Source organism: Rhinoraja longicauda, chromosome 3 (assembly GCF_053455715.1).
Source record: "Rhinoraja longicauda isolate Sanriku21f chromosome 3, sRhiLon1.1, whole genome shotgun sequence".
NCBI classification, from domain to species: domain Eukaryota; kingdom Metazoa; phylum Chordata; class Chondrichthyes; order Rajiformes; family Arhynchobatidae; genus Rhinoraja; species Rhinoraja longicauda.
In genome coordinates, this window is record NC_135955.1 from 98835582 (window position 1) to 98859391 (window position 23810).

At 46.4% G+C, this 23810-nt stretch overlaps 1 protein-coding gene across 2 annotated transcripts in view; it reads left to right on the plus strand.

Annotated features, from left to right (window-relative positions):
- The window catches only part of mtx3 (metaxin 3), a 31193-nt gene extending 8610 nt beyond the window's left edge, over window positions 1–22583 (plus strand). The window contains exons 3-9 of one of the 2 annotated variants that reach the window (XM_078396737.1): window positions 1670–1746; window positions 4299–4391; window positions 6302–6484; window positions 8272–8348; window positions 12078–12235; window positions 16797–16876; window positions 19487–22583. In XM_078396737.1, coding sequence (XP_078252863.1) covers window positions 1670–1746; window positions 4299–4391; window positions 6302–6484; window positions 8272–8348; window positions 12078–12235; window positions 16797–16876; window positions 19487–19591 — 773 coding nt within the window. In that variant the 3' untranslated portion in view covers window positions 19592–22583. The remainder of the gene's footprint in view (window positions 1–1669; window positions 1747–4298; window positions 4392–6301; window positions 6485–8271; window positions 8349–12077; window positions 12236–16796; window positions 16877–19486) is intronic. The other variant, XM_078396738.1, reaches the window with a different exon arrangement.
- Window positions 22584–23810: the final 1227 nt, after the last annotated feature.

The window sequence follows — 23810 nt, forward strand, 5'->3', positions numbered from 1 at the left end:
ATGTCCTTTTATTCTGAAGCCGTGCCTTCTGGTTCAAAACTCTCCCATGGTGAAGCATAGAAACATAGAAACATAGAAAATAGGTGCAGGGGTAGGCCATTCGGCCCTTCAAACCAGCACCGCCATTCAATATGATCATGGCTGATCATCCTAAATCAATGCCCCATTCCTGCTTTCTCCCCATACCCCTTGATTCCATTAGCCCTCAGAGCGAAATCTAACTCTCTCTGAGTTAGATATGAATCTATCTCTCTGAGCTAGATAGAGCTCTTAAGGATAGCGGAGTGAGGGGGTATGGGGACAAGGCAGGAGCGGGGTAGTGATTGAGAATGATCAGCCATGATCACATTGAATGGCGGTGCTGGCTCGAAGGGCCGAATGGCCTACTCCTGCACCTATTGTCTATTGAACTGTGGACTTGAGTGAGGAATCGTGCTTCAGTTTTTGGCAAAAAAAATGGATGGTATGTAGAATAGACAAAGACTTTCCATACATTGATTTTCTGTTATGTACAATTCCATGATGACATAGGTTAAAATAACACCATTCCGATAATCCAGGCTTGCAACAAAAAGGCAACAGTGGGGAAAAATGCACATTTGGTTCTGCTTATGCTTTACTCAATCCTCAAAGAGGAATCAAGACCAGTTTCAACATGCACAAGGTTACGGGTCAGGTCCCAAGGGAGTCCCTTAAACTGTGCGTTACTGAAGCCCGTTAACTGAACGATTTATTTGCTGCTGTCCTCATAACCAAGGTTGCGAATTTGCTGAGGAGGAAGGTGGAAAGCTACGAATAAGAAAGGTTTAGTTTAGAGATACAGCCTGGAAACAGGCTCTTTTAAGCCCACCGAGTCCATGCCGACCATCTAGCTCCATGTTGTCCCACTTTTTCAACCACTCCCTACACTCTAGGGGCAGTTTACAGAGGCCAATCAACCTACAAAACCGCACATCTTCGAGATGTGGGAGGGAAAATGGAGCCCCGGCAGGCAGCACAGTGGCGCAGCGGGTAAAGCTGCTCCCCCACAGTGCCTGAGGCCCGGGTTGGATCCTGACCTCGGTTGCTGTCTGTGTGGAGTTTGCTCGTTCTCCCTGTGACCACGTGGGTTTCCTCCCACATCCCAAAGACCTGTGGGTTCACATAGAAAACAGGTGCAGGAGGAGGCCATTCGGACCTTCGAGCCAGCACTGCCATTCAATGTGATCGTGGCTGATCATCCAAAATCAGTACCCCGTTCCTGCTTTCTCCCCACATCCCTTGATTCCCTTAGCCCTAAGAGCTAAATATAACTCTTTCTTGAAATGTAAGGCAATTGCCCTGTTTCCATATGCGGATGTTGTTTAACTGGTGTAACTAAGGGTGAGTATCCTGCGGTCTCAGTAATACTGCCACAGTACGTGGATGAAGGAACTGCAGATGCTGGTTTATACTGAAGATAGACACAAAGTGCTGGAGTAACCCAGCGGGACAGGCAGCATCTCTGGAGAAATAGGACTGGTGACAAACGGTTCTAAAGAATTGTTCCGACCCGAAACATCACCCATCCTTTTTCTCCAGAGATGCTTCCTGAGCTGCTGAGTTACTCCAGCACTTTTTTGTCTCTCTGGCTTAGTATGTTATAAATAGTGAAGAATGGTTTATAATGCTGTTAATTTCCCTTCTTTAGGTGACATTCCAGTATTGATATCAGATAATATGAACTTTGTGCAACCCGATAATATTCTGAATTTCCTACGAAAACAGGTAGGTTTGTTGTGAGAGTTTCATTAAATGTGAGTGGAGACGTATAATAATCATAGCGCTGCAAATTGGACTTTACTTGAACGTTTATTGCTGATTGCAGCTTTATTCAAGTTTACTTGCAGCGATGTGCAGCTAAAGTTTACATTTGTATAGTATTTTTCATAATTGAATGCTGTGTAGATTACGTTTCCTTTCCCAATTTCGTCAAAGTTCAAGATTCGAACAGCAAATTATTTGCACAGAAAGGTGAGGCAATATTTGCCACCAAGCGTACAAGTGTAAAAGGAAAGTGATTTAGACTTTAGAAATACAGCACGGAAACAGGCCCTTCGTCCCACCGAGTCCACGCTGGCCAGCGATCACCCCGTGTACTACCACTACCCTACACACTAGGGACAATTAGAGTATCACGGTGGCGCAGCGGTAGAGTTGCTGCCTCACAGCGCCAGAGACCCGTTGTTCGATTCTGACCACGGGTGCTTGTCTGTACGGAGTTTGTACGTTCTCCCCGTGACCGCGTGGGTTTTCTCCGGGTGTTTCGGCTTCCTCCCACTCTCCAAAGACGTCCGTGTTTGTAGGTTAATTGGCTTGGTATAAATTGTGAATTGTCCCTAGTGTGTGTGTAGGGTAGTGTTAATGTGCAGGGATCTCTGGTCGGTGCTGACTCGGTGGGCCGAAGAGCCTGTTTCCTCGGTGTATCTCTAAAAATAAACTAAGATGTACTTCTGAAATGAGGCCCTTGTTGAAACCATGATGCTGACATTCTGTGAACTATTTCCCGGGGCGGAAATGTCAACGGTTAGAAGGCACCGCATTAACATCAGGGGAGGCAACATGTAAAAAGGTGTGCAGGGCAGGTTTTTTTACACAGAGGGTGTTGGATGCCTGGAACAGGTGGTGGTGGTGAAGGCAGATATGCGGTCGCATTTTAAGAGGCTTTTGGGTCGACGCAAAGATACGCAGGGAATGTATGCACTGGAGTTTAGAAGGATGAGAGGGGATCTTATAAAATTATGAAAGGACTGGACAAGCTAGATGCAGGAAAAATGTTCCCATTGTTGGGGTAGTCCAGAACCAGGGGACACAGTCGAAGAATAAAGGGGAGGCCATTTAAAACTGAGGTGAGAAGAAACCTTTTCACCCAGAGAGTTGAGAATTTGTGGAATTCTCTGCCACAGAGGGCAGTGGAGGCCAATTCACCGAATGAATTTAAAAGAGAGTTAGATAGAGCTCGAGGGGCTAGTGGAATCAAGGGATATGGGGAGAAGGCAGGCACGGGTTAGTGATTGTGGATGATCAGCCATGATCACAATGAATGGGGGTGCTGGCTCAAAGGGCCAAATGGCCTCCTCCTGCACCTATTTTCTATGTTTCTATGAATGGAGGGATGTGGATCATGTGCAAGCAGATGAGATTAGTTTATCTTGGCATCATGTTCGGTGCAGACATCGTGAGTGGGCGGGCCTGTTGATGTGCTGTACTGTTTTATGTTCTATATACAATGTGATAGTGATCCATTAATGTATTAATTGAGTTATAGTGTCATACAGCGTGGTAACAGGCACTTCGGGTCAACTTGCCCACACCGACCAACATGTCCCATCTACACTGGTTCCACCTGCCTGCGTTTGGCCTACTCACTTAACCTAAATTCTTTCATAAACGTTGGAATAGTCTCTACCTCATCTAACTCGCCTGGGAGCTTGTTCCATACACCCACCACCCTTTGTAAAGGTTACCCCACAGATTCAGTGTGCAGTTTTGGTCTCCTAATTTGAGGAAGGACATTATTGCTATTGATATAGTGTAGGTTCACCAGGTTAATTCTCAGGATGGCGGGACTGACATATGATGAAAGAATGGATCGACTGGGCTTATATTCACTGGAATTTAGAAGAATAAGAGGGGATCTTATAGAAACATATAACATTCTCAAGGGATTGGCCAGGCTAGATGCAGAAAAAAATGTTTCTGATGTCGGGCAAGTCCAGAACCAGGGGTCACAGTTTAAGAATAAGGGATAGGCCATTTTTGGACCGAGATGAGGGAAAACCTTTTCAGCCAGAGAGTTGGAATCTGTGGAATTCTCTACCACAGAAGGCAGAGGAGGCCAATTCACTGGATGTTTTCAAGAGAGAGTTAGATATAGGTCTTAGGGCTGACGGAATCAAGGGATATGGGGAGAAAGCAGGAACGGGGTACTGATTTTGCATAATCAGCCATGATCATATTGAATGGTGGTACTGGCTCGGAAGTGGTAAATGGTGGTACTACTCCTGCACCTATTTTCTATGTTTCTATTCCTATTACATTTTTCCCCCTTCCCCTTTACCTTAAACCTATGTCCTCTGGAGGTAGTTGAGGCAGGCTCTATTGCAATGTTTAAGAGACATTTGGACAGGTTCATGGCTCAGACAGGTTTGGAGGGATATGGGCCAAACGCAGGCAGGTGGGACTGGTGGGGTGTGGGCGAGTTGGGCCAAAGGGCCTGTTTCCACACTGTATGACTCTATGACTAATTGAAAGTGTGTTGTTTTTGTTTCATTTGACAGAAGTACAATGCTGACTACGAACTGACAGCCACCCAGGGAGCGGATACGCTGGCATTTATTGCACTGATTGAGGAGAAACTTCGCCCAGCTTTGGTAAAAAGTCCAGATAGCTCATTCTCGCAACAAAGCAGGCAACAAAAGCTTTTCACTGTACCTCGGTGCATGTGACATTAAACTAAACTCAACTGAACTCTGCTCTGACTGTCAAATAAATGTTTCCATTCACATCTCATTTAAACTTGTGCACCTGAGTTCAATAATCCCTGTCCCGTGATCTTTATATCACCCTTCTAAAGGACTAGTGAATAAACTTTGTTTCTGGTTATAAGACCGTAAAACATCGGAGTTTTATTAGGCCATTCAGGTCACCGTCTGTTCTGCCATTCAATCATGGCTGATCTCTTTCTCCCTCTCAACTCCGTCTTTCTGCCTCCTCCCTGTAACATTTGATGCCGTTCCTAATCAAGAACCTATAAATCTCTGCCTTAAAAATACCCAATGGCGTGGCCTCCACAGTTGTCCACCCTCTGGCTAAAGAGGTTCTTCCTCATCTACACTTTGAAGGCACATCCGTTTATTCTGAGGCTGTGCCCTCTGGTCCGAAGACTCTCCCATTACTGGCTAATCGTCTAAAATCAGTACCCCGTTCTTGCGTTTTCCCCATATCCGTTGATTCCTTTAGCTCTAGAGCTAAATCTAACTCACTCTTGAAGACACCTAGTGAATTGGCGTCCACTGCCTTCTGTGGCAGAGAATTCCACAGATACACAACTCTGGGTGAAAAGCGTGACAATCAACTGAACTAAAACCAAGCTTCATCATGTCTCCACTATCGATGGCACAATTGTAATCATGTACGGTCTTTCTGCTGAATGATCAGCCATGATCACATTGAATGGCGGTGCTGGCTCGAAGGGCCGAATGGCCTCCTCCTGCACCTATTGTCTATTGACTGGTTAGCACGCAAAAAAAAGGTGCTATCGCAACGTTTAAGAAACATTTAGACAGGTACATGGATCGGACAGGTTTAGAAACATAGAAAATAGGTGCAGGAGTAGGCCATTCGGCCCTTCGAGCCTGCACCGCCATTCAATATGATCATGGCTGATCATCCAGCTCAGTAACCTGTACCTGCCTTCTCTCCATACCCCCTGATCCCTTTAGCAACAAGGGCCACATCTAACTCCCTCTTAAATATAGCCAATGAACTGGCCTCAACTACCTTCTGTGGCAGATAATTCCACAGACTCACCGCTCTCTGTGTGAAGAAATGTTTTCTCATCTCGGTCCTAAAAGACTTCCCCCTTATCCTTAAGCTGTGACCCCTGGTTCTGGACTTCCCCAACATCGGGAACAATCTTCCCGCATCTAGCCTCTCCAACCCCTTAAGAATTTTATATGTTTCTATAAGATCCCCCCTCAGTCTTCTAAATTCCAGCGAGTATAAGTCTAGTCTATCCAATCTTTCTTCATATGAAAGTCCCGCCATCCCAGGGATCAATTTGGTGAACCTTCTCTGTACTCCCTCTAAGGCTAGAATGTCTTTCCTCAGATTAGGAGACCAAAACTGTACACAATACTCCAGGTGCAGTCTCACCAAGGCCCTGTACAACTGCAGCAGAACCTCCCTGCTCCTATACTCAAATCCTCTTGCTATGAATGCCAACATACCATTCGCTTTCTTCACTGCCTGCTGCAACTGCGCGCTTGCTTTCAATGACTGGTGCACCATGACACCCAGGTCACGTTGCATCTCCCCTTTTCCTAATTGGCCACCATTCAGGTAATAAATTGAGGGATATTGGCCAAATGCAGGCAGGTGGGACTAGTGTGGATGGGACGTGTTGGTCGGCGTGGTTAAGTTGGGCCGAAGGGCTTGTTTCCACGCTGTTTCACTCTCTGACTCTGACAAAAGCTTTTCACTGCACATGTACTTGTGACAATAAAGTAAGCTAGCTATCAAGCTAACTAATTAAATGCTGTTTAATCGCAATTCTGTGCAGCTGCATGCTTTCTGGGTGGACATCGAGAATTACTGCAATCTGACGAGGCCGTGGTTTGCTTCGAGAATCCCCTTTCCGTTGAATTTCTACATACCGGGGCAGATGTCGAGATGTGCCATGAATCAGATTGTTCTGTCAAGAGGGGAACCTCCTTTCTTCAACATCAAGGAGGTGGAAGCACAGGTAAGGGGGGGGCCATCACGGACCCTTGATCGTTCAACATCTAACTGTCTGAAGAAGGGTCTCGACCCGAAACGTCGCCCATTCCTTCTCTCCTGAGACGCTGCCTGACCCGCTGAGTTACTCCAGCATTTTGTGAAATAAATACCTTCGATTTGTACCAGCATCTGCAGTTATTTTATTACACTACTAATTCCTGGGATCATTCTTATAAATCCTTGTAAAAAAACTCTGCCTCTGCGCCACCGTGCGGCCCCAATGGCTCTATAACTTCTGAAAATAACTCAGAAATGCGTCTGAGGTAGTTGCTTTTGTTTTGGAATCGGGCCTTAGCTCCAGCTGGGGAATATTGTCTGCACTCTGAGGCACTCTGTATACATGTAGTGGTCTATGGCTCCACAACCACCTCCTGCGCTACCGTAGGGAAATAACTGCAGATGCTGGTACAAATCGAAGGTCTCACAAGAAGGGTCTCGACCCGAAACGTCGCCCATTCCTTCTCTCCTGAGATGCTGCCTGACCCGCTGAGTTACTCCAGCATTTTGTGATACCTTCCTGCACGACCGTGCTTAGTTTAGTTTAGTTGGGAGATACAGCTCAGAAACAGGCCCTTCGGACCACTGAGACCGCGCCGACCAGCGACCTCCGCACACTGACACTATCATACACACAGATAGGCGCAATGTGCAATTATACCAAGCCGATTAACCTACAAACCTGTACGTCTTTGGAGCGTGGGAGGAAACTGAAGAAAACCCACACAAGTCACGGGGAGAACATAGAAACATAGAAAATAGGTGCAGGAGTAGGCCATTCGGCCCTTCGAGCCTGCACTGCCATTCAATATGATCATTGCGGATCATCCAGCTCAGTAACCTGTACCTGCCTTCTCTCCATACCCCCTGACCCCTTTAGCCACAAGGGCCTCTTAAATATAGCCAATGAACTGGCCTCAACTACCTTCTGTGGCAGAGAATTCCACAGATTCACCACTCTGTGTGAAAAAAAACGTTCTCATCTCGGTCCTAAAAGACTTCCCCCTTATCCTTAAACTGTGACCCCCCTTGTTCTGGACTTCCCCAACATCGGGAACAATCTTCCTGCATCTAGCCTGTCCAACCCCTTAAGAATTTTGTAAGTTTCCATAAGATCCCCCCTCGATCTTCTAAATTCCAGCGAGTACAAGCCGAGTCTATCCAGTCTTTCTTCATATGGAAGTCCTGCCGAAAGTACAAACTCTGTGTGGACAGCACCTGAGGTCAGGATTGAACCCGAGTCTCTGGCGCTACAAGGCAGCAACTCTACCGCTGTGCTACCATGCCCCCCCCCCCTGTTTCTTATCTTCTAATTGTGTTTTGCACTAATGTTTTATTTTTCTTGCACAGTCCTTTTAAAAAAAATCTTTTGCTGTTTTGCAGAGTTGTAATTTATGTATAGTTTATACTTTGTGCATAAAAAGGAATTGCCGATGCTGTTTTAGACTGAAGATGGACACAAAATGCTCAGCGGGTCAGGCAGCATCTCTGGAGAAAAACGAATGGGTGACGTTTCGGGCTGGGACTTTTTCACACACTTCTTCTGAAGAAGGGTTCCGACCTGAAAAGTCACCCGTCCTTTTTCTCCAGAGATGCTGCCTGACCCGCTGAGTTGCATAGAAATGTAGAAAATAGTTTCAATCCTCTAACATGGTGCCCAAAACGGAATATATTAGTGATGCGTGTTTAAAAATTGCAGTTTGATTCACTGCACAGATGACTTCATTGTCGCTCATTTCCATCTGCTTTGTACAGATATACCGGGATGCAAAGGAATGTCTGAACCTTCTGTCTTATAGATTGGGAACATCTAATTTCTTCTTTGGGAAAACGTGAGTAACCAGAGGATGAAATGGTTCCATCATGTTGTTTTGATGAGTTGTGCAGTCTTTGGGGAAGGACATAAACCACGTACTGAGAACTTTAAATTCTGTTTAGTTAATCATAGAATTGATCTCGAAGTCAGAGACAAAGTGCTGGATTAACTCAGCGGGTCAGGTAGCATCTCTGGAGAAAAGGAATAGGTGACGTCTCAAGTCGAGATCTTTCATAGAAACATAGAAACATAGAAAATAGGTGCAGGAGTAGGCCATTCGGCCCTTCGAGCCTGCACCGCCATTCAATATGATCATGGCTGATCATCCAGCTCAGTAACCTGTACCTGCCTTCTCTCCATACCCCCTGATCCCTTTAGCCACAAGGGCCACATCTAACTCCCTCTTAAATATAGCCAATGAACTGGCCTCAACTACCTTCAGACTACCTTTCATCAGAGGAAGGACTGAGGAAGGGTCTGGACCCGAGACGTCACCTATTCCTTCTCTCCGGAGACGCTGCCTGACCCGCTGAGTTACTCTCGAGTTTTGTGCCTATCTTCAGTGTAAACCAGCATCTGCAGTTACTTCCTACACCTAAGTTCATGTTCATAAGTGATAGGAGCAAAAATGAGACCATTCGGCCCATCAGGTCTACTCCACCATTCAATCATGACCGATCTATCTCCCCCTCCTAGCCCCATTTGCCTGCCTTCCTTGACACCTACAATTAACCTACAAACCTGTACGTCTTTGGAGTGTGGGAGGAAGCCGGAGCATCTAGAGAAATCCCACGCGGGTCACGGTGGAGAATGTACAAACTCCGTACAGACAAGTACCCTTAGCCAGGATTGAGCAACTCTACCGCTGGGCCACACAAAGTAATCTTGGGTGGTACCCGCCAACCCAATATTTGACTCTGTCCTCCACAACCCTTCCTGCTCCCCACTCCTCTTCAATGGGGAAAAGTGCTGAAGAAGTGCTGAAGCCTCACTTGTGTGTGACTGAAAACAAAAAAAATCAAAAGTGTTGGAATATATAGAAATAAAGAACTGCAGATGTTGGTTAATACCCAAGAGGACACAAGGTGCTGGAGTCACTCAGCGGATTTGGCAGCAGCCCTGAAGAACATGGGTGGGTGACGTTTTGGGTCGGGACCCTTCTTTAGAATCAGAATAACCCAGCAGGTCAGGCAGCATCTGTGGAGGGAATGGGACAGATGACATATCAGGTGAAGCGGTAGAGTTGCTGCCTTACAGCGAATGCAGCGCCAGAGACCCGGGTTCGACCCCGACTGCGGGCGCTGTCTGTACGGAGTTTGTACGTTCTCCCCCGTGACCTGCGTGGGTTTTCTACGAGATCTTCGGTTTCCTCAACACACTCCAAGGACGCACAGGTTTGTAGGTTAATTGGCTTGGTATAAATGTAAAATGTAAAAATTGTCCTGAGTGGGTGTAGGATAGTGTTAATGTGCGGGGATCGCTGGTCGGCGCGGACCCGGTGGGCCGAAGGGCCTGTTTCCGCGCTGTATCTCTAAACTAAACTAAACTTATAAATGTCTTATCTTACCCCTTCCCATGCTCCTCTCTCTCCCAGCTTTCTTCCCTCCATTCCATCAGTTTGAAGCAGGGTCCCCGACACGAAAAGTTTTCCGTCCTTTTCTTTCCGCAGATGCTGCCTGACCTCCTGAGTTTCTCCAGCTCTTTTTTTCGTTTGCCCAGGATTCCAGCATTTGCAGACCCTTGAGTCTCCGTTGCTCTTTCACTGTTTTGTCTTGGAAGCTAGTCAGATAGTGTGGTCAAGAAGCCTTTTGGCGCATTGGCCTTCATCAGTCAGAGTATTGGAAATAGAAGTTGGGAGGTCACGTTACACATATATGACGTTGGTGAGGCCACATTTAGAATATTGTGTTTCGTTTTGGTCACCATGTTATATTGAAAGATGTTGTCAAGCTGGAAAGTATTCGGAGAAGATTTGCGAGGATGTTGCCAGAACTTGACCCGATCTGTAGGGAGAGGTTGAGCAGGCTGGGACTCTCTTCCTTGGAGAGCAGGAGGATAAGGGGTGATCTTATAGAGGTGTATAAAATCATGAGAGGAATAGGTCAGTAAACTCTAATCTGGCACACTTGGGACTTCAGTCGTGCCAGGCAGGCAGTTATATGGACTACTGGTTGTTACAATAGCCAACGCATTTAGACAGGGCGGCGCAGCGATAGAGTTGCTGTCTTACAGCGCTAGAAACCCAAGTTCGATCCTGGCTACGGGTGCTGTCTGTGCGGAGTTTGTACATTCCCTCTCTAACCACGTGGGTTTTCTCCGGGTGCTCCGGTTTCCTCCCACACTCCAAAGACGTGCACGCTTGTCGGTTAATTGAATCGGTAAAAATTGTAAATAGTCTGTAGTGTGTAGGATAGTGTTTGGAGTGTGTGGGGATCGCTGGTCGGCACGGACTCGGTGGGCCGAATGGCCTGTTTCTGCGCTGTATGTCTAAACTATACTGAAACTTTACTTTAGAGCTACAGCATGGAAACAGGCCCTTCGGCCCACCGAGTCCACGCTGACCATCGATCACCCGTTCACACTAGATCTCTGTTATCCCAGTTTCGCATCCACTCCCTAAACACAGGGGGCAATTTGTAGAAGCCAATTAATCTGAAAACCTGTACGTCTTTGTGACATGGGAGGAAACCGGAGCACCCAAAGAAAACCCACGTGGTCACAGGGAGAATGTAGAAACTCTGCACAGACAGCACCCGTAGTCAGGATCAAACCCAGGTCTCTGGCGCTGTGAGGCAGCAAGTCTAGTGTTGTGCCAATGTGCTGTCAGTAAGGCTGTCAAAGGTTACGCAGAGAAAGCAGGAGAATGTGTTTGAGAGGGATAAATAGATCAGCCACGATCGACTGCACTCGATGGGCCAAGTGGCATAATTCTGCTAGTGTGTCTTACAGTCTAAAGTATTGATAATGTGCTTTTACAATAACATCTCTGATACTGTGTTGTGGAGTCCTTAAGTGTGGAAACAGGCCCTTCAGCCCAACTTGCCCACACCGGCCAACATGTCCCATCTCCACTAGTCCCACTTGCCTGCGTTTGGCCCATATCCCTCTAAACCTGTAAAAATGTTTCTTAAACGCTGTGATAGTTAGTGCCTGCCTCAACTGCCTCATACGCCTACAATCCTTTGTGTGAAAAAGTTACCCCATAGGTTCCTATTACATTTTTTTCCCTTCACCTTAAACCCATGTCCTCTGGTTCTCGATGCTCCCAACTCTAGGCTAGAGACTCTGTGCATCTACCCGATCTATTCCTCTCATGATTTATACACCTCTATAAGATCATCCCTCGTCCTCCTGCGCTCCAGGGAATAGAGTCCCAGCCTGCTCAACCTCTCCCTACAGCTCAGGCTGTCAAGAGAGAGCTAGATAGAGCTCTTAAGGATAGCGGAGTCAGGGGGTATGGGGAGAAGGCAGGAACGGGGTACTGATTGAGAATGATCAGCCATGATCACATTGAATGGCGGTGCTGGCTCGAAGGGCCGAATGGCCTCCTCCTGCACCTATTGTCTATTGTCCTGGCCACATCCTCGTATATCCTCTCTGCACCCTTTCCAGCTTGACAACGTCTCTCCTATAACGCAGTGCCCAAAACTGAACACCGTACTCTAAATGCGGTCTCGTCAACGACGTCTTATACGAGTGCTTTTATTTCTGCATTGCAATTTGTTTTAATCGCTTCTTGTTTCAGACCGACGAGTTTTGATGCCTTTGCATTTGGATTCCTGGCACCGCTATATAAAGCCGAGCTGCCTAACGCTCATCTGCAGAAGCATTTGCATCAGCTCCCCAACCTGTGCCACTTCTGTGACCACATCTTGACTCAGTACTTCGCACAAAGCTCTGCAGGTGAGTCACCGGGCATGCTGGGCGGGAAAGATGTACGTACTTGACCCAACTTAATCGTTCTCTCAGAGAAAATACAGCGGCCTCCTGCCACCGGTTATTTACGGGTCATTGTGTGTATGGAGAATAGTCAGTGAGGGGGAAAGGAGGGGATGTGAGTCACTTGGTGCTTTAGTCAACATGTCCGTGTGAAAGTGGTTTCATCACGCAAGTGATGCAAGGGTTGTGTTAAGACTGTGGCAAATGGATTGCTGTGTGACAAAGTCATATCCTTCTTTACCTATGTGTAGGAAGTCAAGTCAAGTTTATTTGTCACATGCACATACACGATGTGCAGTGAAATGAAAGTGGCAATGCCTGCGGATTGTGCAAAAAAAAGAATTACAGTTACAGCATACAAGTTAAAGTTAATACAGAGAAGACAAAATTTAGTCCCTGGAGTTATAATAGTTAACAGTCCTGATGGCCTGTGGGAAGAAACTCCGTCTCATCCTCTCTGTTTTCACAGCATGACAGCGGAGGCGTTTGCCTGACCGTAGCAGCTGGAACAGCCCGTTGCTGGGGTGGTAGGGGTCCTTCATAATCTTGCTTGCTCTTGATCTACACCTACTGATGTATAGGTCCTGCAGGGGGACGAGTGTAGTTCCCATGGTGCGTTCTGCCGAACGCACTACTCTCTGCAGGGCCTTCCTGTCCTGGGCAGAGCTGTTCCCAAACCAGACTGTGATATTATAAGAAAATAACTGCAGATGCTGGTACAAATCGATTTATTCACAAAATGCTGGAGTAACTCAGCAGGTCAGGCAGCATCTCGGGAGAGAAGGAATGGGTGACGTTTCGGGTCGAGACCCTTCTTCAGACTGCGAATGGACTTCAGTCTTCAGACTTCAGTCTGAAGAAGGGTCTCGACCCGAAACGTCACCCATTCCTTCTCTCCCGAGATGCTGCCTGACCTGCTGATTTACTCCAGCATTTTGTGAATAAATCAAGACTGTGATATTGCTGGTTTACATTGAAGATAGACACAAAATGCTGAAGTAATTCAGTAACTCAGTGGGTCAGACACCATCTCAGGAGAAAAGGAATAGGTGACGTTTCGGGTCGAGACTCTTCTTCAGGCTGAGAGTCGGGGGGAGGGGGGGGGAGGGGAACGAGAGATTATAGATGGTATTTAGGAGGAATGAATGGAAGATATACATAAAGCACTGATAACCAAGGAAACGTGGGGCTCACAACAGGCCATTGTTGGTTGTGGGCTAGGTGATCTGACGTAAACAGAGAGAGGAACTTAGCAGAAGGACAGTCAAACTGGTACGACCACTAGGGTGGGGGAGAGACCCAGAGAGAGGGAGAAGCAAGGATCAGCATCTCTGGAGAAAAATAATAGGTCGCGTTTCAGATTGGAACCCTTCTTCAGAATGAAAGACCTTCGAAGCCAATCCTATCCATGTACCTGTCCAAATGTTTTTTTTAAATGTTGCAATAGTCCCTGTTTCAACTACCTCCTCCAGCAGCTCATTCCATACACCCACCACACTTTGTGCAAAAGAAGTTGCCCCTCAGGTCCCTATTAAATCTTCCTCCCCTTTACCTTAAGCTCGTGTCCTCTGGTTCTTGATTTCCCAACTCTGGGCAAGAGACTCTGTGCATCTGCCCAATCTATTCCTCTCATGATCTCTATACATCTCTATAAGACCACCCCCTCATCCTCCTGCGCTCCAAGCTATGTTTTGGAGCTCAGTTTGATTTTGTGGGTGATGTTGGAAAGATATTTAGGCTCGGGAATTTTAGTTTAGTTTAGAGATACGGTGCAGAAACAGGTCCTTTGGCCTCCTGAGTCCGCGCCGACCAGCGATCCCCGCACGCTAGCACTATCCTACACACGCGAGGGACAACTTACAATTTTACAGAAGCCAATTAACCTACAAACCGGTACGTCTTTGGAGTGTGGGAGCACCCGGAGAAAACCCACGCACGTCACGGGGAGAACGTTCAACCTCCGTACAGACGGCAGCGTAGTCGGGATCGAACCCGGGTCTCTGGCGCTGTAATAGACAATAGACAATAGGTGCAGGAGGAGGCCATTCGGCCCTTCGAGCCAGCACCGCCATTCAATGTGATCATGGCTGATCATTCTCAATCAGTACCCCGTTCCTGCCTTCTCCCCATACCCCCTTACTCCGCTATCCTTAAGAGCTCTATCCAGCTCTCTCCTGAATGCAATCAGAGAATTGGCCTCCACTGCCTTCTGAGGCAGAGAATTCCACAGATTCACAACTCTCTGACTGAAAAAGTTTTTCCTCATCTCAGTTCTAAATGGCCTACCCCTTATTCTTAAACTGTGGCCCCTTGTTCTGGACTCCCCCAACATTGGGAACATGTTTCCTGCCTCTAACGTGTCCAACCCCTTAATAATCTTATACGTTTCGATAAGATCTCCTCTCATCCTTCTAAATTCCAGTGTATACAAGTCTAGTCGCTCCAGTCTTTCACCATATGATAGTCCCGCCATTCCGGGAATTAACCTAGTAAACCTACGCTGCACGCCCTCAATAGCAACTCTACCGTTGCGCCACCATGCCGCGCTTACAGAGTTGCAGAACAAATGTGCTGGAATGAAACTGGGTTTAAGTGCGAAATGAAGAAGGCAGCTTGCAAAGATTATATTTTTACACCGCTGTGTGTATAAGATTAAGGAGAGTATCTAACGGCATGAGAAAAATTCAGAAGTATAGAAAAGGGAGATATTATGATTTAAATTAGACCCCGGTTGATGTCAGAAGGCACCTCTTAACGCAGTGGTGGAGGTGTGGAATTCCAATTATCACCGCACTTGCCAAAATAAAAATGTAAATGCCAAGTAATAATGTCAAAGCAAGGATTGATGGTGTTCGGGGCAATCAAGCCATGAAGGGCTTGAGATATGAAGAACATCCCAACACGCCTGCTTGGCACAAGTGTTCAGGGTGCCTAATGACCCGTCCCGATCCCCGAGGTCCAGATGTGTTAATAAATCTCAGTACAGACCCGTCTACGGGCTGGATATCGGGTTTCATGCACATCTGGGACAGTGGGAAGGGTTTCGATGCAAGCAGACCAAACATTTCTCATCGTGCCCGAGAGAGTGAATAAGGTAAAGGAAAATGTTTTGTCAGCGTATTGAAAGCTGACTTCAGAGTGAACCCCATCTGATGTGAAGATAGACGCAAATTGCCGGAGCAACCTGGCGGGTCAGGTTCTTAAGTTCGAGGAGCAGAATTATAAGTTCTAGGAGTAGAATTTAGGCCATTCGACCCATCAAGTCCACTCCGCCATTCAATCGTGGCTGATCTATCTTTCCCTCTCGACCCCATTCTCCTGCCTTCTCCCCATTACCCCTGACACCAGTACTAATCAAGAACCTGTCAATCTCTGCCTTACAAAATATCCTTTGACTTGGCCTCCACAGCCCTCTGCGGCAATGAAATCTTCCACAGATTCACCGCACTCTGATTAAAGAAATTCTTCCACATCTCCTTCCTAAAGGAACCTCCTTCAAGTCTGAGTTTATGACCGCTGGCCCTAGACTCTCCCACTAGTGGAAACATCCTCTCCATATCCACTCCATCCAAGCCTTTCACTATTCGGTACGTTTCAATTAGGTCAACTACTCATTCTTTTAAACTCCAGCGAGTACAGGCCCAGTGCTGTCAAACGCTAACAGACAATAGGTGCAGGAGTAGGCCATTCGGCCCTTCGAGCCAGCACCGCCATTCAATGTGATCATGGCTGATCATTCTCAATCAGCACCCCGTTCCTGCCTTCTCCCCATACCTCCTGACTCCGCTATCCTTAAGAGCTCTATCTAGTTCTCTCTTGAATGCATTCAGAGACTTGGCCTCCACTGCCTTCTGAGCCAGAGAATTCCACAGATTCACAACTCTGACTGAAAAAGTTTTTCCTCATCTCCGTCCTAAATGGCCTACCCCTTATTCTTAAACTGTGGCCCCTGGTTCTGGACTCCCCCAACATTGGGAACATGTTTCCTGCCTCTAACGTGTCCAGCCCCTTAATAATCCTATGTGTTTCGATAAGATTTCCTTCTGTCGGTTCTAACCAGACGGGATAGCCTTCGTTGCCCTCGCTCATCGATGAGCCTTGGGCGCCCAACACCCTGTCTGTCGCCAGTTTGTGGTTTGTCCCTCCTCGGACCACTGTCGGTCGGTACTCACTACTTCTGACCGGGAGCACCCCACAAGCCTTGCCGTTTCAGAGATGCTCTGACCCAGTCGTCTGGCCACAACAATTTGGCCCTTGTCAAAGTCGCTCAGGTCTTTACTCCTGCCCATTTCTCCTGCATCCAACACGTCAACTTCAAGAACTGATTGTTCACTTGCTGACTAATATATCCCACCCCATGACAGGTGCCATTGTAACAAGATATTCAATGTTATTCACTTTGCCTGTCAGTGGTCGTAATGTTTTGGCTCATCGGTCCTGAGAGTATTTCAGGTCTCATATAGATAGTCCTTTTGTCTCACTCTTGTTTAAAATACATTTCTCTCTGATTGTCTTTCCATATTAGTCACCTCTGAGGAAATGGTGGATGAAAACCTGCAGAAACTAACCCAGCTTGTAAACAAGGAATGCAACTTAATTGAAAAGGTTGATCATTTTAATCATTTTCTATTGAGCCGATTTGTTTCATGAAGTGTCGAGATCTTGACTGATGGTTTTGTTCTTAACAGTGTACATGAGTTTAGTTTTCGAGATGCAGTGCGGAAACAGGCTCCTCGGCCCACCGAGTCCGTGCCGACCAGCGATCCCAGTACACTCGCACTATCCTACACACTGGGGACAATTTTTTCAGAAGCCCAATTAACCTGCAACCCTGTACGTCTTTGGAGTTCGGGAGGAAAGTGGAGCACCCGGAGAAACTCACACGGTCACGGTCACGGGGGCAATGTACAAACTCCGTACAGACAGCACCCACAGTCCGTGTCCAACCGGGGATTCTGGCGCTGTGAGGCAGCAACTCTACCGTTGAAAATGATCAGCCATGATTATTGACCCATTCCCAACTGACACAAAGGTTTTTCACACAGACAGTGGTTGGTATATGGAACGAACTGCCAGATCAAGTAGATGAGACAGATACATAGAACAGTGCAGTACAGCACAGCACAGGAACAGGCCCTTCGGCCCACATTGTTTGTGCCAGACATGATGCCAACTGATCTCATCTGCCTGTACATGATCCATATCCCTCTATTCCCTGCACTTCCATCTGCCTATCTAAAAGCCTCTAAAGTGCCACTATCGCATGTACCTCCACCACCACACCTTGCAATGCATTTCCAGCTCCATACCACTCTTAACAACATGGCCTGGGTAGAGTGAATGTGAAGAGGATGTTTCCACTAGTGGGAGAGTCTAGTACCAGAAGCCATCGCCTCTGAATAAAAGGATGTACCTTTAGAAAGGAGATGAGGAGCACTTTCTTTAGTCAGGGGGTGGTGAATCTGTGGAATTCACTGCCAGAGTTGGCTGTGGAGGCCGCCAATGGATATTTCTAAGGTGAAGATTGACATATTTACTGCGGCACGGTGGCGCAGCGGTAGAGTTGCTGTCTTACAGCGAATGCAGCGCCAGAGACTCAGGTTCGATCCTGACTACAGGCGCCGTCTGTACGGAGTTTGTACGTTCCCCCCGTGACCTGCGTGGGTTTTCTCCGTGATCTTCGGTTTCCTCCCACACTCCAAAGACGTACAGGTATGTAGGTTAATTGGCTGGGCAAATGTTTAAAAAAATTGTCCCTAGTGTGTGTAGGATAGTGTTAATGTGCGGGGATCGCTGGGCGGCGCGGACCCGGTGGGCCGAAGGGCCTGTTTCCGCGCTGTATCACTAAATCTAAATCTAAAAATCTAAAATATTCTTGATTAGTACAGGTGTCAGGGGTTACGGGGAGACAGCAGGTGAATGGTGTTGAGAGGGAAAGATAGATCAGCCATGATAGAATGACAATAGACAATAGGTGCAGGAGGAGGCCATTCGGCCCTTCGAGCCAGCACCGCCATTCAATGTGATCATGGCTGATCATTCTCAATCAGTACCCCGTTCCTGCCTTCTCCCCATACCCACTGACTCCGCTATCCTTAAGAGCTCTATCCAGCTCCCTCTTGAATGCATTCAGAGAATTGGCCTCCACTGCCTTCTGAGGCAGAGAATTCCACAGATTCACAACTCTCTGACTGAAAAAGTTTTTCCTCATCCCAGTTCTAAATGGCCTACCCCTTATTCTTAAACTGTGGCCCCTTGTTCTGGACTCCCCCAACATTGGGAACATGTTTCCTGCCTCTAACGTGTCCAACCCCTTAATAATCTTATAAGTTTCGATAAGATCTCCTCTCATCCTTCTAAATTCCAGTGTATACAAGCCGAGTCGCTCCAGTCTTTCAACATGTGATAGTCCCGCCATTCCGGGAATTAACCTAGTAAACCTACGCTGCGGAGTAGACTTGATGGGCCGAATGGCCTAAGTCTGCTCCTATTAATTATGAACTGCTATGTTTTGCACTCAACCCGGTAAAATCAGACCACAGACATCATCAAGGCAGCACGATTTGGTGCTGAGAAAGTTTCAAAAGTTCACTGATGATCTTTAGAACTTGTGAACATTTAAAAGACATGTGGACATGTACATGGTTAGGCACGGTGGCGCAACGGTAGAGTTGCTGCTTTACAGCGAATGCAGCGCCGGAGACTCAGGTTCGATCCTGACTACGGGTGCTGCACTGTAAGGAGTTTGTACGTTCTCCCCGTGACCTGCGTGGGTTTTCTCCGAGATCTTCGGTTTCCTCCCACACTCCAAAGACGTACAGGTATGTAGGTTAATTGACTGGGCAAATGTAAAAATTGTCCCTAGTGTGTGTAGGATAGTGTTAATGTGCGGGGATCGCTGGGCGGCGCAGACTTGGTGGGCCGTAAAGGCCTGTTTCCGCGCTGTATCTGAAATATGAAATATGAAAGATTTGGAGGGATATGACTATGGCAAAAGGGACTAACTTGGTGGAGCATCTGGGTCAGCACGGCCGAGATGGGCCGAAGGGCCTGTTTCTGTGCCGTATGTCTCAACGACTCTCTTAACATGTGACTGTTTTTTAAAAGCAAAACCCATTGAAGCGTACGAAGCCATTAATGTTAACTTGCAAACAATTTTTTTTTAAGGGGGGATTTTTAAACCCTTCAAGATCTTTGCGTTTGCTTTTCTTTCAGATGGACGACAATCTTCGCAGCAACCCCCAACATAAACCCCAGGGACCCCCCGCCCCTTTAAAACTGACAACCGTGACCGGTGACGTGAACGCCTCTCAGCACTGACCAGCCTTGACTGGTCTTGTTGCAGCAAGTCTGGGGTCGGCAGATCTTTCACATTTGCCACAGACCCACGAGGAGGGAGGTGGAGATGGGAGGTAAACAAAGTGCCCTTCTGAAGGGGGTGTCTGCACTGAACATCGGCAGAGGAAGTCTTCCGAGAACCACACACAATTCACTGGAGCTCGACGCCTCGGCTGATTCTAATTCTAATCCAGCGGCCGGGACTGACGAAGCAGCAGCATCTGTTCCGATACAACACTACGTCAGGCCGGCTTCTGAATTTTGCTTTTAAACGCTAATTTAAGGTCATAGGAGTAGAATTAGGCCATTCGGCCCATCAAGTCTACTCCGCCATTCAATCATGGCCGATCTATCTCTCCCTCCTAGAGACAGATCAGCCACAACAGATTGAACTTGTTCACTGACAATAGACTTACATGGTGCATTTTAGGTTCCAATGAATGAATGGTATATGTGGAACCAGTTTAGTGAATGTAATGGCCACTGACATGCCGGTTTTGACCAACCGCCTGCCAATTTTGGAGACAACGTCAGTGTTTCCTAGAATACTCCTCTGTTTCACCTTTCCTGTTTGCAGTAGACTGTAGGCTGGCCAACACTGGTCTGAATGTGCCCTCGACACACAGCCTTCTTGCAGCACTCATGACTGGTAGCTTGTTTGAACTGCAAAAGGTATTAACCTTGGGCAATCTATCTAAAATGCCCCAGTTACTACCCCACAATCAATGCAATGCTGACTTCCTAGCTTTAGTGTAGAATTGTAAATAATGTAGTTTATTATTTTCCTAATATTTCCATACATTGGTTATCAAAGTATGGACAACACCTGAATGTATTTTAAAACAATATGGATGTCAGAGGTCCATTGATGGCGGCACGGTGGCGCAGCGGTAGAGTTGCTGCCTCACAGCGCCAGAAACCCGTGTTCCATCCTGACTATGGGTGCTGTCTGTAGGGAGTTTGGACGTTCTCCCCGTGACCGCGTGGGTTTTCACCGGGCGCTCTGGTTTCCTACCACACTCCAACGACGTGCAGGTTAATCGGCTTTGGTAAAAATTATAAGTTGTCCCTAGTATGTGTAGGATAGTGCTGGTGTACGGGGTGATCGCTGGTCGGCGTGGACCAATGGACCAGTTTCCGCGCTGTATCTCTAAACAACTAAACTAAACCTAATAAGCAACATAAGCTTTTAGAGCAAAATGTGTCTTGAACTCTACTCTGCACAAGTGAATGTAATGGCTTGTGATCGATGAATGCATGAGAAAACCATTTGATTCTTCTTAGATCAATGCGCCCTATCGAATTTAGTTCCCATGCTGCAGGGAACTGAGAAGTCACTGAGTTGATGTAACATGCTTTAATCTCATCTTTAATCTCGTGCTTTAATGGAGCATTTTTTTTAAAGTGGAATATTAACAAATTGATTTTAACGGAATCATGTGAAGCCCAGTCATTCAAGGATAGCAGTGAATTGGTTAAAGCATCCATGTTTTGAACTGGAAATTTGCTTTAGGTTTAGGTTAAATCGATAAGTGAATACAAAGAAAATCAATTAAAAAAAATCTACGACAAAATCGAATGTACCCGGTGTGGGCTCTTAGATATCGGCGGGACCGAGGGCAGACTGGGCGATCGTTTCACTGGACACCTCCGCTCAGTCCGCCTAGGCCTACCTGATCTCCCGGTTGCCAAACACTTTAACTCCCCCTCCCATTCCCACACTGACCATTCTGTCCTGGGCCTCCTCCACTGTCAGAGTGAGGCCACACGCAAATTGGAGGAACAGCACCTCGTATTTCGCTTGGGCGGCTTACATCCCAGCGGAATGAACGTTGATTTCTCTAATTTCAAGTAACCCCTACATTCCCTTTCTTCCCCGCTTCCCCACCCTAGTCTTCCCACTAGTTCCACTGTTCACATCCTTGTATCCCTCCGTAATCACCTCTTCCCCAGCCAACAATGGACCATTGTGGGCTCCACCCCTCCTTGATCATTTGTTGCCGGCCCTGATTTCCTCTGGTCTTTTCGTACCTCCAGTTCTCTGCCCCCCCCCCTCTACTGTGGGGGAAAACCCTTCTGAAAAATGGTTCTGACTCAAAATATCACTCACCTTTGTCCGCCAGAGATGCTGCCTGATCCGCTGAATTACTCCAGCACTTTGTATCTACCTTCGGTGAAAACCTCGAGATGCTGTTAAATATGAAGTGAAAACAGAAAGGCTGCAAAATGCTCACCTGATCAGTCAGCGTCTGGGAAAAGAAATGGGAACATTTGGATCAAAAAACGTTTGTTAAGAAAATTAATTTGACATGGTGTAATATTCTACTGTGATAAACCAACTCATTTGTAGCGGGCTCATTAATTATTATGCCACTGATGACAGATTTTATAGAATTACATTCTGCCTTGATAGGTTTATTGTAGTAAAAAGTGGAATTGATTTTCATGAAAAAAATGGGAAGAGTCTAAATATATAATACATTTATAATAATATCTAACACATTTATAATAATAATACAATCCATCCATATATTTATAATAGTCTTTAAACTAATTCTATGACGATTTAGCATGTTGTGTTATACACAGTACCATATTTAAAAGTTTCTCTATTTAATTAAAACAATTCTGCAGTCTCAAGTATTATGTGAAACGTATTTAATAACAATTTCAGTGTATGAAACGTTTTAGGGAAAAATCCTATTGGAAACGATCCCCTTCACAGATAGCTGACCACAAAAGTTTCTTGGTCGCCTGAGGAGTTTGTTTGAGGATGTGATTTATGATTTTTTTGATTTATATGTAGAGAGTGAATAAGCTTTTGTTAACGGTATTTCTTTCTACAGCATCCAGCTTAAATTCAAGTAACTGGTTGCCTTTTACTTTGTAGGAAAAAAACTGCAGATACTGGTTTAAATCGAAGGTAGACACAAAATGCCGGAGTAACTCAGCGGGTCAGGCAGCATCTCGGGAGAGAAGGAATGGGTGACGTTTCGGGTCGAGACTGAAGGGTCCGAAGGAGGGTCTCGACCCGAAATGTCACCCATTCCTTCTCTCCCGAGATGCTGCCTGACCCGCTGAGTTACTCCAGCATTTTGTGTCTACCTGCCTTTGCTTTGTTTTGTGTTCTCAGCATAACTTAAGTCGGTATAAACACAGTTTGTTTCTCGAGCATTATGAACATGGTTAATGTTCAGTTGCCCTTGAAGATGGTAAACTGAATTGAGACTGTCGCTAATTTAACGTTTACGCTGTCCGTACTTAATTTAGAGTTAAGATCGTGTGACTGCTGCTGCATATTGCACTTTATCAATATCTATAAAAATTTGTTGCACGATGGCATAAAGTGAGACTGGTTGCCTCGAAATGTAGAAACGAGGAACTGCAGATGCTGGTTTACAAAAAAAAGACACAATGTGCTGGAGTAACTCCAGCACTTTGTGTCCATCTTTGGTTGCCTCTAAATATTTGCTGTGGTAATACTTCCACCTTTTACTTTTGTAGAGGATTTTTCAGTCCTTTTAATGGTTCCTGATCATGTCCAATTCAACAGCCATTTAAAAAATCTAAGCCTCGAGATGGATGTGGATACAGTTCCTTCCTACACATTTTGTCTGCTCCACAGTGAAATCTCCTCAAGGTATGGCTACTTTGAGGAAGTCCTCCTCCTCTCTCCAACGAGAGTTCTGCAACACTCTCTTTCACTGTCTATTGTACTGATTGAGAATGATCAGCCATGATCACATTGAATGGCGGTGCTGGCTCGAAGGGCCGAATGGCCTCCTCCTGCACCTATTGTCTATTGTCACTGCTCCCGCTCCCTGATTCATATCTTTCATTCATTTGTTCCATATCTCTCTCTATTATCACCGTCTAAATCTCACGTTTCCCTTTCTCTCAGTCTGAAGAAGGGTCTCGACCCGAAACGTCACCCATTCCTTCTCTCCAGAGATGCTGCCTGTCCTGCTGGGTAACTCCATCATTTTGTGTCTACATGTTTGCCAAGGTGTGGACTTAGTTGTTTTTCAAAAATTTGTCTTTTAATTTGTTTCCTTCAGATTTGGTGGGTTGCGTATGAACTCTCTAATACTCCTCGTCTGAGCAGCACTGGGGCACGAGAAATATTACAACTCAATGGGCCCAAGAGCTGCTTGGAGAAGAGTGTGTGCCATCCAGGGTGACACATGTAGATGTAAGGATT